General features: G+C 39.1%; 2 protein-coding genes across 2 annotated transcripts in view; one reads left to right on the forward strand and one right to left on the reverse strand.

The window, feature by feature from the left end:
• Window positions 1–6864: 6864 nt before the first annotated feature.
• On the reverse strand, window positions 6865–8088 carry LOC126215052 (protein D3-like). Its single transcript, XM_049941693.1, has one exon. It carries the CDS (start codon window positions 8040–8042, stop codon window positions 7452–7454), a length of 591 nt encoding a protein of 196 aa, XP_049797650.1. The 5' UTR covers window positions 8043–8088; the 3' UTR covers window positions 6865–7451.
• A 299-nt stretch (window positions 8089–8387) lies between these two features.
• Window positions 8388–16728, forward strand: part of LOC126214870 (protein disulfide-isomerase A5) — a 175671-nt gene continuing 167330 nt past the window's right edge. Inside the window, exon 1 of the mRNA XM_049941517.1 lies at window positions 8388–8510. Coding sequence (XP_049797474.1) covers window positions 8463–8510 — 48 coding nt within the window. The 5' untranslated portion in view covers window positions 8388–8462. The remainder of the gene's footprint in view (window positions 8511–16728) is intronic.

Here is a 16728-nt window from a genome sequence, read left to right on the forward strand (position 1 = left end):
AACATCCATGCCCGAGGCAGGATTCGAACCTGCGACCATAGCGGTCTTGCGGTTCCAGACTGCAGCGCCTTTAACCGCACGGCCACTTCGGCCGGCTGATGCTATTAGGGTCATTGCAAATTTTAGTGATGTACATCTCAGTAAATTAGTTTACCACGCTTATCTTCATTCTCTGCTTTCTTATGGCATCATATTCTGGGGTAATTCATCATTGAGTAAAAGAGTGTTCATTGCACAAAAGCGTGTAACCAGAATAATTGCTGGAGCCCATACAAGATCATCCTGCAGTCACTTATTTAAAGAGCTAGGGATCTTCACTGTAGCCTCACAATATATATATTCACTTATGAAATTTGTTATTAACAATCCGAGCGAATTCAATAGTAATAGCAGTGTACATGGCTACAATACTAGGAGAAAGGATGAACTCCACTACTCGACGTTAAATCTAATTTTGGCTCAGAAGGGGGTATATTATGCTGCCACAAAAGTCTTTGGTCACCTAACAGCGTCTGACAGATAGCCATGTAGCATTAAAAGGAAATTAAAAGAATTTCTTAATGGCAACTCCTTCTACTCATGAATTTTTGGACATAGTAAGTGGGTAATTTCCCCACACCCCACAAAAAAATTGAAAATATTAAGTGTCATATAATTCTGTGTAATTACATTTTGTGTAGACATACATACATTTTGTATAAACACTGTTTATTAACCTGACACGTTTCACATCATTACGAAGTGTCGCATTCATGATCTATGGAACAAATACTAATCTAATCTACAAAAGGAGCAATCACCAGCCCATGAACCATGGACCTTGCCGTTGGTGGGGAGGCTTGCGTGCTTCAGCGATACAGATGGCCGTACCGTAGGTGCAACCACAACGGAGGGGTATCTGCTGAGAGGCCAGACAAACGTGTGGTTCCTGAAGAGGGGCAGCAGCCTTTTCAGTAGTTGCAGGGGCAACGGTCTGGATGATTGACTGATTTGGCCTTGTAACATTAACCAAAACGGCCTTGCTGTGCTGGTGCTGCGAACGGCTGAAAGCAAGGGGAAACTACAGCCGTAATTTTTCCCGAGGACATGCAGCTTTACTGTATGATTAAATGATGATGGCGTCCTCTTGGGTAAAATATTCCGGAGGTAAAATAGTCCCCCATTCGGATCTCCGGGCGGGGACTACTCAAGGGGACGTCGTTATCAGGAGGAAGAAAACTGGCATTCTACGGATCGGAGCGTGGAATGTCAGATCCCTTAATCGGGCAGGTAGGTTAGAAAATTTAAAAAGGGAAATGGATAGGTTAAAGTTAGATATAGTGGGAATTAGTGAAGTTCGGTGGCAGGAGGAACAAGACTTTTGGTCAGGTGATTACAGGGTTATAAATACAAAATCAAATAGGGGTAATGCAGGAGTAGGTTTAATAATGAATAAAAAAATAGGAGTGCGGGTTAGCTACTACAAACAGCATAGTGAACGCATTATTGTGGCCAAGATAGACACGAAGCCCACGCCCACTACAGTAGTACAAGTTTATATGCCAACTAGCTCTGCAGATGATGAAGAAATTGATGAAATGTATGACGAGATAAAAGAAATTATTCAGGTAGTGAAGGGAGACGAAAATTTAATAGTCATGGGTGACTGGAATTCGTCAGTAGGAAAAGGGAGAGAAGGAAACATAGTAGGTGAATATGGATTGGGGGGAAGAAATGAAAGAGGAAGCCGCCTTGTAGAATTTTGCACAGAGCATAACTTAATCATAGCTAACACTTGGTTCAAGAATCATAAAAGAAGGTTGTATACCTGGAAGAATCCTGGAGATACTAATAGGTATCAGATAGATTATATAATGGTAAGACAGAGATTTAGGAACCAGGTTTTAAATTGTAAGACATTTCCAGGGGCAGATGTGGATTCTGACCACAATCTATTGGTTATGAACTGCAGATTGAAACTGAAGAAACTGCAAAAAGGTGGGAATTTAAGGAGATGGGGCCTGGATAAACTGAAAGAACCAGAGGTTGTACAGAGTTTCATGGAGAGCATAAGGGAACAATTGACAGGAATGGGGGAAAGAAATACAGTAGAAGAAGAATGGGTAGCTCTGAGGGATGAAGTAGTGAAGGCAGCAGAGGATCAAGTAGGTAAAAAGACGAGGGCTAATAGAAATCCTTGGGTAACAGAAGAAATATTGAATTTAATTGATGAAAGGAGAAAATATAAAAATGCAGTAAATGAAGCAGGCAAAAGGGAATACAAACGTCTCAAAAATGAGATCGACAGAAAGTGCAAAATGGCTAAGCAGGGATGGCTAGAGGACAAATGTAAGGATGTAGAGGCTTGTCTCACTAGGGGTAAGATAGATACTGCCTACAGGAAAATTAAAGAGACCTTTGGAGAGAAGAGAACCACTTGTATGAATATCAAGAGCTCAGATGGCAACCCAGTTCTAAGCAAAGAAGGGAAGGCAGAAAGGTGGAAGGAGTATATAGAGAGTTTATACAAGGGCGATGTACTTGAGGACAATATTATGGAAATGGAAGAGGATGTAGATGAAGATGAAATGGGAGATAAGATACTGCGTGAAGAGTTTGACAGAGCACTGAAAGACCTGAGTCGAAACAAGGCCCCGGGAGTAGACAACATTCCATTAGAACTACTGACGGCCTTGGGAGAGCCAGTCCTGACAAAACTCTACCATCTGGTGAGCAAGATGTATGAGACAGGCGAAATACCCACAGACTTCAAGAAGAATATAATAATTCCAATACCAAAGAAAGTAGGTGTTGACAGATGTGAAAATTACCGAACTATCAGTTTAATAAGTCACAGCTGCAAAATACTAACGCGAATTCTTTACAGACGAATGGAAAAACTAGTAGAAGCCGACCTCGGGGAAGATCAGTTTGGATTCCGTAGAAATGTTGGAACACGTGAGGCAATACTAACCTTACGACTTATCTTAGAAGAAAGATTAAGAAAAGGCAAACCTACGTTTCTAGCATTTGTAGACTTAGAGAAAGCTTTTGACAACGTTAACTGGAATACTCTCTTTCAAATTCTGAAGGTGGCAGGGGTAAAATACAGGGAGCGAAAGGCTATTTACAATTTGTACAGAAACCAGATGGCAGTTATAAGAGTCGAGGGGCAGGAAAGGGAAGCAGTGGTTGGGAAAGGAGTGAGACAGGGTTGTAGCCTCTCCCCGATGTTATTCAATCTGTATATTGAGCAAGCAGTAAAGGAAACAAAAGAAAAATTCGGAGTAGGTATTAAAATTCATGGAGAAGAAGTAAAAACTTTGAGGTTCGCCGATGACATTGTAATTCTGTCAGAGACAGCAATGGACTTGGAAGAGCAGTTGAACGGAATGGACAGTGTCTTGAAAGGAGGATATAAGATGAACATCAACAAAAGCAAAACGAGGATAATGGAATGTAGTCAAATTAAATCGGGTGATGCTGAGGGGATTAGATTAGGAAATGAGACACTTAAAGTAGTAAAGGAGTTTTGCTATTTAGGGAGAAAAATAACTGATGACGGTCGAAGTAGAGAGGATATAAAATGTAGACTGGCAATGGCAAGGAAAGCGTTTCTGAAGAAGAGAAATTTGTTAACATCGAGTATTGATTTAAGTGCCAGGAAGTCGTTTCTGAAAGTATTTGTATGGAGTGTAGCCATGTATGGAAGTGAAACATGGACGATAACCAGTTTGGACAAGAAGAGAATAGAAGCTTTCGAAATGTGGTGCTACAGAAGAATGCTGAAGATAAGGTGGATAGATCACGTAACTAATGAGGAGGTATTGAATAGGATTGGGGAGAAGAGAAGTTTGTGGCACAACTTGACTAGAAGAAGGGATCGGTTGGTAGGACATGTTTTGAGGCATCAAGGGGTCACAAGTTTAGCATTGGAGGGCAGCGTGGAGGGTAAAAATCGTAGAGGGAGACCAAGAGATGAATACACTAAGCAGATTCAGAAGGATGTAGGTTGCAGTAGGTACTGGGAGATGAAGAAGCTTGCTCAGGATAGAGTAGCATGGAGAGCTGCATCAAACCAGTCTCAGGACTGAAGACCACAACAACAACAACATATTAAATAATTAAGCTTCAAGGAATTGAGCTTTTTTGCCCTCTCAGTTTTGAGTTTAACTCATTTAAGTGCTGACTGTGAAAGATTTTTTTCTGAGTTATGTAAATCGTTAAAGCTCATAAACTGGTTATTAACATGTAATCATGCTTTTTACGTTAACATTTTATGTTAAATTTCAGCTAAACCTGCTGAAAACCAAAATCAGAAACCAACTGCAAACCAACACACTAAATGATGGGACACTTCTTGCCTCCGAATGTATTACGAGGATCCAGAAAACGTCACTTGTCTAACTTTTCAACCAATACATTAAATGTACCAGAAAATGACTTAGGGTACTCTTTATAAAACGAAAAGGCAAGAATAAGAAGAAGATATGGACTACGAATTTGAATCAAAGGTACAAAATCTTGTTATATTTTTATTCTAGGTGTCTTGGAAATCAATTTGTGTAGCCACTACGTGTAGTCTATAATATACCACGAATATAGTATTTATTCAGAACATACGAGAATGTTTGTTTACTGTTATCGGTAATTTCATGAGAATGATGCGAGAACGCGCGCCCTTGTTATCACAACCATAATTATTACAACCAAAAACAAACTTCTACTGTTTTCGTGATATGGAGCTGATCGGCCAATTTACCATTAACACACTATAAATGTGATATGTCTTCGACAATTTACAGGATGTGAAAAGTAATGTAAACGAACACCGCAATATGAAATCGGAGTTAGCAAGTTGCTGCCCATGAACACGGAACACACGTAATGAAGTTTGAAAAAAGTTTTAGCTACCTAAAACTCACTAATGCAGACCTTTTACTACGCTTGTGCAGCAACAATGTCCTCTTTCAGACTGCGGTTTTTGTAGATAGTGTTACTTTCTGTGTTCCACAGCTCTGGTCGTTGATGTACGCATCATACTTATGAAATTCATAGTTATCCCGTTTGCGCACTTCTACACTCCTGTCGATAACAAACAAGCCTTCACATGTTCGCGCGCCGTCTTCCGAACTAAAGCGAAATAATGCGGAAAAACAATCCTTTAACCTCTCATTCCCTCCCCACTGTCATTGGCCGTCCGAAAAATGTTACCCTACAAGTACACTTCATTGTCAACCTTGCTGTGTTGTGTTGCTTTTCGTTGTCCGCTATTTAAGTCTCACCATTTTTTTCTTTTCTATTCACAGCATCTGTGCCAAAGGTGAAAATTCTTGTGAAATGGGGAAAAAAAAACATCGAGACCTCGTTGTGAGCAAGACACAGATGAGAAAACCGATCACTACGTTTCAACTGAATAAAATAAAGCGCTTATAGCGGCGAAATAAAGCATTTCAGTAGTTGCATGCACAATACCAACTTTAATAAAGTGTTTATCCAGCCACTTGAGGTCCATAGCCACACAAATGAAGAATTTGACCGTCATTATACAGGAAGTAGGGCCTACCAGCACGCTGAAAACATGTGACCTTTTCACATTGGTAGAACAAACCATTCCCACAACGTTGGCACAGTTGCATAACGACAATGTTTTTTTGAATTCGCATACTATTCTGCTCAGGAGTATAGAATCTAGTACGTCATAATGCAAAACCGACCCCTGCTGCATTCCTGTCGTATGCGTTCTTCTTTGCAGTGGACACTGACTTGGCCTCAGGTCACAACACCTCAGCAAGGTATGTCTTCAACAGAATATTGTTCGGCTATGCCACAGTGTTGCTGCATAGCAGCAATGCTGATGGCAATACTTTTGCAATTAAACATTAAAAAAACATGACCCCTGTAAAATAAATATTTTTTAAAACTAATTTGTCGTATGCATCATACATACATAACCTCAACTCTGTGAGTTAAATCACAGTGATTTGTCACATTGTCTGTTGTACTCAAATGAATAACAAGATCAGGGATGCCATTTAGCCAATCTGGATATCATTGTATTTGGTTATAGTCAAATATCTTAAACTCTTAATTGATAATCCATTAAGCTTAGCTACTGGTTGTAGCATTCGCAACTGCTATTAAATTAATAGTGGAATATAAATCCAATTATTTCTGTACATATCTCTCTCTCTCTACCTCTACAAGCAGGCACTATGTGTGTGTCTATGCATTCTAAATCATGTCCATTTTTCACTTATGTGGCAAGTTTTCCGTTCACAATATTACTTCCAAAGTATATACCTGTGTATTATAATCAAATAAACACAAAATTCATGTAATTACACTAGTGTTTTATGTGGGAGACAGACTAGGCTGCAGTGTGCATTAACTAAAAACGAATGAAATTCTGAAGTGTAGCACAAACCATTTAGCATTGCCCATTTAGCTCTGGCCATCACATTGAAGCAAACACCTAAGGTAAAGTGCATAGAAAAGGTGGAACTACTTTAAATTTATGTTGGTAAAAAGCAATGCAAATCCAAATTAAACATTGCTGTCTGTGGTGAAGTACACTAACAGAGCAAAAGCTGACAAAATAATATTGGACAGAGGTTGGAATGTTTTTGTTTGAAATCACTATCACTTGTTTATAAATATGGTTAAAGCATGGGCAAACACCAAGCAGAAAAGTTCCACACACACACTACAGTAACATCCTGAAAGTAAGTTTAGATACGTATTAAACTCTTACACAACAGTAAAGCCAACCATACACTACTTCAAATATTGTGAAGTAGTCTTTCATTGATGAAGACAGAAATGACATAAAAATAGACTGGAAATGAAGAAAGTTTGTTTAAATTTTTTCATTTAATATTGAAATTCATAGAATGAAATATTTTTTAATCACCAGATCATAAAAAGGTACAAAAAGTAGTAAATTATTACTATGAGCAAAATTTGGCAAAACAAAAATCATGTAGCACCATGTTACCCTATTAGTTAGGAAGTAATATTTAAAATACAATCACCATTATTAAATGGCACAAAAAGCTCAATGTTTTATCAATACTATAAACAATATAATCCATAAAGGGCACATAAAATTGGCTAGTACTACCCTAGGCTTCAAGCTAACAGAAGAAAGACAACATTTAACTATAACCATAACATACTAAAGTATTAGACTTTAAAAACAATATATAACTGATGGATCTGTAAGAAGAAAGGGAAGCATAGGAACTGGCACAATAACGAAATACTTTGATTTCTGTATCTTCCACGACATTTTTAGAAAAATTTGCGAAGTAATTATCTTACATGCACAAAGTAAGCGTTAAATATCATTTAATCTGGAAATTAACATCCTATTCTAACCAACAACTAAAAATAATAATGAGATTCCAAGAATTAGACTAGCAAATGTCATGGATTTTTTGGTTAAGTAATTATTGTTGGAAGCGAGAAATTTAGCCGCTTAGCTGCCGTTGAATAACAGGTACATAATCATCATATTGTGCCTGATAATAATTTCCACCTACTGCTGGTTCTTCCATGTTATATTTTTGTACAAATTTGTGAATGGAAAATCGGGGTCTGCCGATACGAGAGGTTCTGCTTGTAGGTTCTTCGTCGATATCGAGCTTTCCTGGCTGTTTGAACACGAGAAATACATAGCGATGTAGACCAGTTCCACGCGGCGGCCCAGATCCAACATATTCTGCCAGTGTCTCCCCCTTGGCAATGTCGTTTCCTGGAATATTTACCACGAGCCAGTGAAGAAATTCCCGAAACTTTGGATCTTTTCTGCTCGGCGCATCTGGATCCGTCATCGCAAGAGTATAATAGGTATCTTTCTCCGCGTCCCACGTCACTGACGGCTGGTCTTTTACATCAGTAGGCGTCAACTGATTGCCGTTTTCTACAGCATGTTTTCCGTAGTGAACATTTAAAACCGATGATGGTTCTTGAGGAACAACATCCGGCACATAATCCAATTTGTCAGCAGAACAGGAGACGCATAGAAATAGTGAAAATGCACCAAATAGGACGCCCCTCATCTTCCCAGCTGTTGCTCAAAATTTACAACTCACAGACTCTACGAACGTGTATTGATAGAACAATTCGTCGTCAGTAAATTCAGGGTGGCCAAATCTGAAACAAAATACGAAGTAGTGTAATAATTTTTCCCTGAGATAAGAGCGTATCTATTTATTCTATTAGATTTTGCCACGATACATATTTTCCTCATATTCTAAAAATTGATTAGAGGAGTCAAAACACTCGATATTTCAGTGTGATGTAGTTCTGACTATGTTGGCCAAAGTGTGTAATAAAACATGTCTTTGCCATAACGAGTGTTTTGAATAAGTTAGCGGCAACTGTTTACATACGTCACATCCGGTTGAAGTTGTCAAAGTAGAGTAGGCAATGTGTATATGACGCGTATAGTGAATTGAAAGTGAAGTAACTGTGCAATTATGAATCCAAATAGAAACGTCGTGTGTTTACTGTTGCTCTTTCTAGGAGTAAGTTTTATCCATATTTGGCTATTATAATATTAGTCCTGTACGCGAAACTAGTTAACACCAGGACCAGCCGGCTTTAAGAAGCATGATATACCAGGACCCCCGCCAACTTAATAAATATTCCTTGTTACGTAAGACTTTGAACTGCATTGCAAACAGTGTTCAGTCGTTTGATAAAATGTATTCATACGGATTACTAGCTGATGGTTCTTATCTAAGAACCCTTCTGCCCACGTACTCTAGTTATGTTAGGGGAAACCTTCTCATGAAAGGTCTGTGTGTTAATTAGTAACGCGGTGAATTGATGCAATTTTTTTTTCTTAAGAACTCCGTCACATCGATGTTTTGTTACTCTAGAACGTTGCTTGCAACTTTTGAAGAGTGCAGGATATTTTAGATTTCCGCGCATTCATTTCGCTACATCCGAACTATAAATAAAATGAGAGCAATATTACCGAAAACAGTTATAGTGTCTTAGCAAATAATTCTTTTGCGCGTTTACATAACGACAAAATACTTCCAGTTGTAGTGTGGTTATTTATTCTTACGGGGATCATCATACAGTGATACAGTATTTGCCATCATAATACTATGAAAATAAGTTTCTCCAAAATACATGTACACACTGAATATGTAAGTATGATTTATGAGGCTAGATCATACGATTGCCTGTGGCCTCTATGAGGGAATCATCGTAGCATTTACCTGAAATAATTCAGAGAAACATTAGTCAGGATGCCCGGACAGAACAAACTCCATAGCCCTGAATTTGAGATCAGTGTCTTAATAACTGCACTTTCTGATTCAGTTTGTTCCTATTGTACGTTATTGTTAGATATGCAAACATTTTCCAGATAACCTATAAAATATAGATTTGCTCTTCGTTAGGGCACACACCCAGGACACTTGCTAGTGACTCCTGAACCATAAACATGCTGCTATACTCATTACACCAACTCCAGTCTGTTTGGAAAACTGATTCCATGACTGTGAACGTACAACTATGCTCCAAAGATGTGTTTGTGTCCTACCCTCAGTCCGCCTGAATAACTGAGTCAGCATTCCCCCATGATGAGTGAGATGTTGAACTCAGGAGAATGACTGCAGTGTAGATATTGTCATGGGATATTTTTATAAAAGTGTTACAGTGTGATAGTGTAATGTGTATTTTAATGTGTATTGTTATCCAGTTTCACTATAACCACTAATCTGAGTCGTCTAAGTTATCTATGGTTGTATAGTATAAATTACTTATGGATAACATTTTAACTAATTCTTTAAACAGATGTATTTTAACAATCTTTTTCATCTCGTTGGGCAATTCAGTATACAGTTTTATTCCCTGATAGAAAGGGCGGTTTTGAATTTTTTCTGTTTCTCCACGGTAATTCCAAACTGGCTCCCGTTCTACAGCTACGTGTAGACCAATTAGTGAAACACTTAGGATTCTTTTCCCTGATATGCACAACAGATTCGTAGATGTGCTCACTTGGTGCAGTAATGATGTACCGTTTTTAACAGTTCTTTATAGTAAGCCAGGCAACTACTTCTAGTTATTATTCTTACAGACCTTTTCTGCAGTTTAAAAGTGATCCCCGTGTTTTGGGTCTTTGCCAACTAGGAAAGAATCCAATAGCTGAGAACTGAGTGTATATGAGAATAATATGTCACAAAAAGACATTAGCTGTCACAAACTGATGATTGAACCCAAGAGAAAAATATCCTCATAACTTTCTTTTTGCCAGTATCTTATTGTCATTCCATGCTAATTGGCAATCAGGATTGATCCCTTAAAATTTTGTGTTTGTTACAGTCTACAGTTTTTCATCTGTACATAATGTGACAGAATTGTTATCCCTCTTTGTACTAAAGTGCACACTGTTTGTTTTCTTCATTTTCAATGTTAATTTATTGCATACTGCACAACTGTAAACAGCCATAAGAGTTTCATTTGCTTCCTGTAATAGAGGTTATGGTATCTTATCAGTGAGTACGATGCTGTTGCCATCACGAAAGAGAACTTTTTTCTGTGTCTTTTATTGTCTGTAAAGTCTTTGATTTATATGGAAAACAGAATTGGGTTAATGTTATATATAGACCCCCCCCCCCCCCCTTGCATTTTTCAATGTGGCACAGCTGTAAACATTAGCCTACACTACTAGTCAGTTTGTTACCACAATCTTCATTTGGCTTTCATATTTTTTGGGTTTTGCCAGCTCTCGAACAATTGCCAACCCTTTAACTTTAACTAGATCTCGAGGTGTTGGGGAAGGGGGCTGTCCAATCTCGCACCTTAACTGTGAATTGAACCCAAAACACTACCTTGAGGAACACCTGTGTTATTCGTGTCTGTCACTTGCTGTACTAAAAAAATTGTCATCAGAAGATATGTGAACTAGCTCTCCCTTTTGCAGCCTGCATTGGAACCACTCACTTGCAATTCCTCCTAGCCTACATCTACTGGTAGCTTGATTAGTAGTATCAGCACCATAAGCTGTAAACAAGGCACGTAACACAGTCGTCCTTGCCATCAGCTTCAAGTATCATTGTTGTGAACTCTATAAATGCAGGTATTGTACTTCTCCTACTTAGGAAGCCAAACTGTACGTTATTAAGAATGGTGTATTTATTCGTGTAACTCATTAGTCTAGTGTTTGTGATTGATTCAATTGTCTTTAATTAGTAAGGATACCTTGGGTGTGCTTAGGTACAGTACTCTAGGTAAATACCTGAACTAAAGGACTCATTTATTAATGGGGCTTGTATGCTTTTTGTGCATACCTTCAGAACAGAGACTGGAATGTTATCTATGTAGTGCACTCCTTATACTTTTTTTTTAATGTGGGATACAACCAACGACCTATATATTGGGTTAGTGCTTATGCAAAGAACTGAAAATTTAAGTGTCTGGAAGGACCTTCTAATACTGACAGTTACCCATCCATTTTCCTTAGCAACAGCTGCTGCTGCTGCTGCTGCTGCTGCTGCTGATGATGATGATGAAATGGATACTTTCGGAAATGCCTCCTCAAAGCAGCAAATTCATTTTAAGTTTTAAATAGTAATGAAACAGTAAATTGTGTGAAATTACCATATTGAAAATTTAGCTGTTGTAGTCGTGGGGATAAGCAAACTTTAAATGTTGTGAATTCCGAAGACTGTACTTCTAAATGTTGTGCTAAACTTGGATTATGTTATTCGTATAAGTATATGGAAAATTTATCTAATGCAGTTCACTCATCATTGAATCACATTAATGAAACTCTGCAGTGTCATACTTTGGGATAAGAAGCCTTTTGGTCACTAAGTTGGTAAGCAAGAAATCTGAATTTTCTGAGAAAATCCTGGCATTTGGCTTTCATCTGGCCTTCTTAGGTGCCAATGTCTCAGGACTAAGGGGATGAGAACACAAATGACAGTGCTTTTTTTTTTTTTTTTTTTTTCAAATGCTGCACATACCAGTGCGTTTGTGATGTGTGCTTATTTCTTTGATGGAAATTTGGGGGTTACAAATGTGTCAGATTCCACCTGTCTGCTTTGACCCGTGACATCACCAATGTGGTGGAAATGACCATTCTCAACATCCCCAATATGGCACCTATGATGTCATTACATAAACATATAGATATAAAAACAACAAACACATGTCCCTCTAAAAATATAATCAAACTAATGGGATCAGTGTGGGAATCTGGGGGTTTTTGGTTGGGGACAAACTAAATATAAACATATAAAACCACACACCACGATCCCAAACTACACAAAACGACGACAGAAACACAACACAAAATTCCCACATTCTGCTACACTCACAATGTCCATAGGAATCGGCCACCTTCCTCTACCTGCATAGCTCAACCGCAATTGTCTATACCACAAAATAAAAACCGACAACACCCAAAAATTATAATCAGATGGCAACTGTCGATACCACGAAACCGACACAAAAAACAACAAATACTGGAATCCGACACTTCCTTGACCTATATAGGTCAACTACAACCGATGGTACCAAAACACACAGGGCTACGACAACTTGGAATTGGACACTTCACTTGGACCTATATAGGTCAACAACAGCTCACGATACCAAAACGCATCTACAACTACAAAAATTGGAATCGGATACTTCCGTTAAGTTACATAAATCAACCACAGGTGACAGTACCGAAGCATCAAACACCTACACTTGTGGTAAATAACACGAAACTGACAACACATGAAAAACCCCACAAAACATCAAAGCGTGCGAACAATAGACCCAAAAAGAGACTACTTAACATGAAAAAATTCCAGTGCTACATACTAGGTCAGCTACCCCAATCAAACTCAGCCACAGCCTCAAACCCAGCCCCCCCCCCCCTTTCCACACCCACAAACAAACAAACAAACAAACAAACAAAACACAACCAAAAAAACTCTCAGCCCACACACAACCTACCAACCACAACCCCTCTCCTCCCCCTCCTCCTCCTCCTCCTCCTCCTCCTCCCCAAACTTCACCCTCTCCCCAAAAACAAAAATCAGCCAACAAATAAAAATCAGAAAATAAATGTAACTCAATCACACACTACAACTCAAAAACAACAGCAACAAAACGGATCCTGGGCAACATAATCATAAGACAACCCACCTAAATCCACAAACATTGCCGACAACCTGCCCTGCACACCCCCGACCACATACAAAACCCCCCAGCTAACCATCCTTTGCCTATACATTTTACCAACAGCCCTAAAAAAATGTGAGAAAAGAAATACTCCCCAGGGACGCTCTTCCTCCAGCAATAATCATCTGTATGAGATTGCAGGTCGGAAGACTGTTTCTTCCCCTCCCTGTGACTGAGTTAACTGCCCCGAAAAAGCCCTCTATCGTATTAGTACATGCTGCAGTTTCGTAATTCTTGAACTGTAAACTATGATGTACAACTAAATGATCATAATCCCTCTTCCCCAACCCCTTATACGACGAAAAAGCATCTGACACTACCGTACTCTCCTCCTCTATATACACTTCAATTAACCCCTCCAATTCTCTCTTCGTACACCCCTCCAAAATCCTGAAAACACTATCTGCGTATCCACCTCCCGAAATTAAAAACCTGCCCACACCCATAAACCAACCGAAGACTTACCCCTCCCATATTTTCTCTTGCCAAACTGCGATTCATCTGCCTCGACCACCACCCCCCCGGCCCACCCAACTTACCCATGTACTTCACATATTCTGAACACACTTCCCCACAAAAAGAAAACTAATCTAAAACTGTCCTCTCACTCTCACCAGTCTCGTGCGCGGATGGAGGATCTATAACAAAAATAATAAGTCATCAAAACAATTTCTCTCGTGGCCAACCTGGATTTCTCTAACCATGTATCGCGTCTAATGGAGTGCCATAGGTTATCCCTTCGGCACCATCACCGAGACGCCGGAATTTTTGCCGACCACATATTCTCTTTACAGGCACTGCACTTGACTATTTCAGGCAGCAGTCCAAACATCTGCAAAAATTTTATGAGGTATATCACGTCTTCCCTCATCTCTTCCCTCATCTCAGCACGCAACCATGAACTGTTAAATTCCATTGTCATATCCACACCTAACAAAAGAAGCCACACCTTACTGCACGACAAACAGCAAACCAATAACACCAGTTGACACTGCAATTACATAAACAAAACAAAAAAAATGATAACTTACTGAAACTAATTTCTGTTCTTCAATCACAGGCAATACGAATTACTTCATACTGCTACCGACAACGCTCAAAGGAACCCGATACACCACGTAACATTCGGACCGTACACACACCACCACAGGACACCACCAACCGCAACAAGATGACATCTACAAACACAACCAACTCATAAACTAAACTCTGCACCGTCATGACTTCACACACCACAACACCCATATGTCACGGGTCAAAGCCGACGGGTGGGATCAGACGCGTCTGTTGACCCGAAATTTGCATATCGTATTACAAGTATGTGCATTGATCTTGGATTGGCCTTTGTGATGTTCTCACATTTATTATTATTTTATTATTTATTGAGATTTTCCTCTATATTAATGTTTTTCTCCAAGATAACAAATACCTGGAAATTATTACTTCTGTCACATAAAATATTAATTTATCTCCTCAGGATATCCGTCCAGATGTTCCGATCTTGCATATCTTCTTCCTATGCACCATGTCTGCTCATTGTTAACTTTACATTCTGGAGCCAGGTGGTCATAGGGCGTCCTCTTCTCTTCTTTCCCTCCGGTTCCCATTCCAGGATCATTTTTGGAATTCTGTCTTCCTCCATTCTTCTTACATGCGTGTACCCTTGTAACTTCCTTCTATCCACCACATCACGTATTCTTTATCTTACTTCCATTTTCTTTATTATTTTGTCATTTCTCACTTTTCTCTTTCCTAGAAATTCTTGCTGATTTTCTCCCGAAGTCCATTTCTACTGCTTGCAGATTTTTTTTTCCAGATCAATAGTTCACGTCTTCACCCCATACATATCTATTCTCCATAGTATCAATTTATATATGAGGTCTTTGGTTCAGTTTATTATATTTCTGCCCCATAAGACCGAGTTGAGCATCGCCGTGACCTTCCTTCCACTGCTAATTCTTTTACTAATTTTTTACCTCTGATTTTCCCTTCACCCTTAAAATGTATCCCAAATAACAGAAAGTATTGACCACCTTGATTTTCTTTCCCACTGTGTATGTCATCTGAATCATTAGTGAGGTATTCTGTTTTCTGGTAATTAATCTTCAATCCCCAGTTTCTGCATTCCATTGTTAATTAGTTACATATACAATTGGCATTCTCCCCATCTTGTGCTATAAGTACTTGATCATCAGCAAATAGTAGGTGATGTAAATAAACTCCACCTTTAATTTCTAGCCCCCATATTATTGCATTTACGAGACCCTGTCTTAAGACTAATGTCTGTATAGATTTTATATAATGTTAATGACATGGGGCAGCCTTGTAACAGACCCTTGCTTGTTCTTAAATTTCTGTGACAGTGTACTACCAATTTTCACTTGACATATGTTATCTTTATGTATTTCTTGTATTATTTTAATTGAAGGACCCTTTTATGCCATATGTAATATTTTGTTTACAGCATAATCAGATTTGTTGTTTCCTCAAACATCCACAGCACATATCTGGTCTATCTCTTTTTCCAGCATTCAACCCTGAGATCAGTTTGTAGCAGTATGCCATATCCCTCTTCTGTCTGCCCCCCTCTCCATTTCTGCGTATATAGTCACTGCACATCCTCAGTCATTCCCACGATTCCTTCCCTCAGTAGATACTTTTGCTATTGTTCCAGTGATGTTGTAATGTATTAAAATGTGCAGTACGAGATTCTCTCATCTTGTTCAGATGTGCCTCCACAGCTATGTGGTTTCTTGTACTCCTCTCAACACTTCTTAATGTCAGCTATCTCTCCAGCTGGTCTACGTTAGCCTTCTGTAGCACCACATCTCCTGGGCTTCCCTCTCGTTTTCCTACTGTCAAAGTTTCGCATCCGTATGGGGCAACACTCTGAGCGACGCTTTCGTGATGTGTGTCCCTATTTCCAGACTAATATAACTACAAAAACAATTAATTAATGATACAGTTGTTTAATCGGATAGATAAAAAACCTACTCACCGAGCGGTGGTGGAACTCTCACGTGAGACTGTTGTGGCTGGCAAGCTTTCGGAGCCAGTGGCTCCTTCTTCGGGCAGAAGTGTTGAAGGGGAAGGAAGAAGGGTGAAGGAAAAGGGGTAAATTTGGGAAAGTCACCCAGAACCACGGGTGAGAGCAGACTTACCGTACGGGATGAGAAGGAAAGACTGATTGTTGGGGACTGCATTGTTTATTCTTGCTAGTGAGTAACTTCTTTCTCATATTGAATGCAGTTTTGGCTGCTGTATTCTGCTTACCATTTCTTTCTGCTGTCCCTTGTGATCTTTCTTCCCAAACAGGCAAATTCCTTTATCACTTCTAGCTCCTGTCTACCAGTTATTATTTTTACAGGTTCGTACTCTTCTTCAGCACCGCATACAGTCACCTCGTCTTTCGCTCACGTATTCTCCTACCGTACTTATTGTGCCCGAATAAAATGTGCTCACCAGTACAGAGGTGAGGAGTAGATTGAGAGAAACTGTAACACATAAAATATTAGTTCACTTTATCACAATATAGGTATGCACACGTAT

This window comes from Schistocerca nitens, chromosome 12 (assembly GCF_023898315.1).
Source record: "Schistocerca nitens isolate TAMUIC-IGC-003100 chromosome 12, iqSchNite1.1, whole genome shotgun sequence".
NCBI lineage: Eukaryota > Metazoa > Arthropoda > Insecta > Orthoptera > Acrididae > Schistocerca > Schistocerca nitens.

Coding starts and splice junctions, on each gene's coding strand:
- LOC126215052 (XM_049941693.1), bottom strand. CDS start 8,042: ATGAGGGGCGTCCTATTTGGTGCATTTTCACTATTTCTATGCGTCTCC.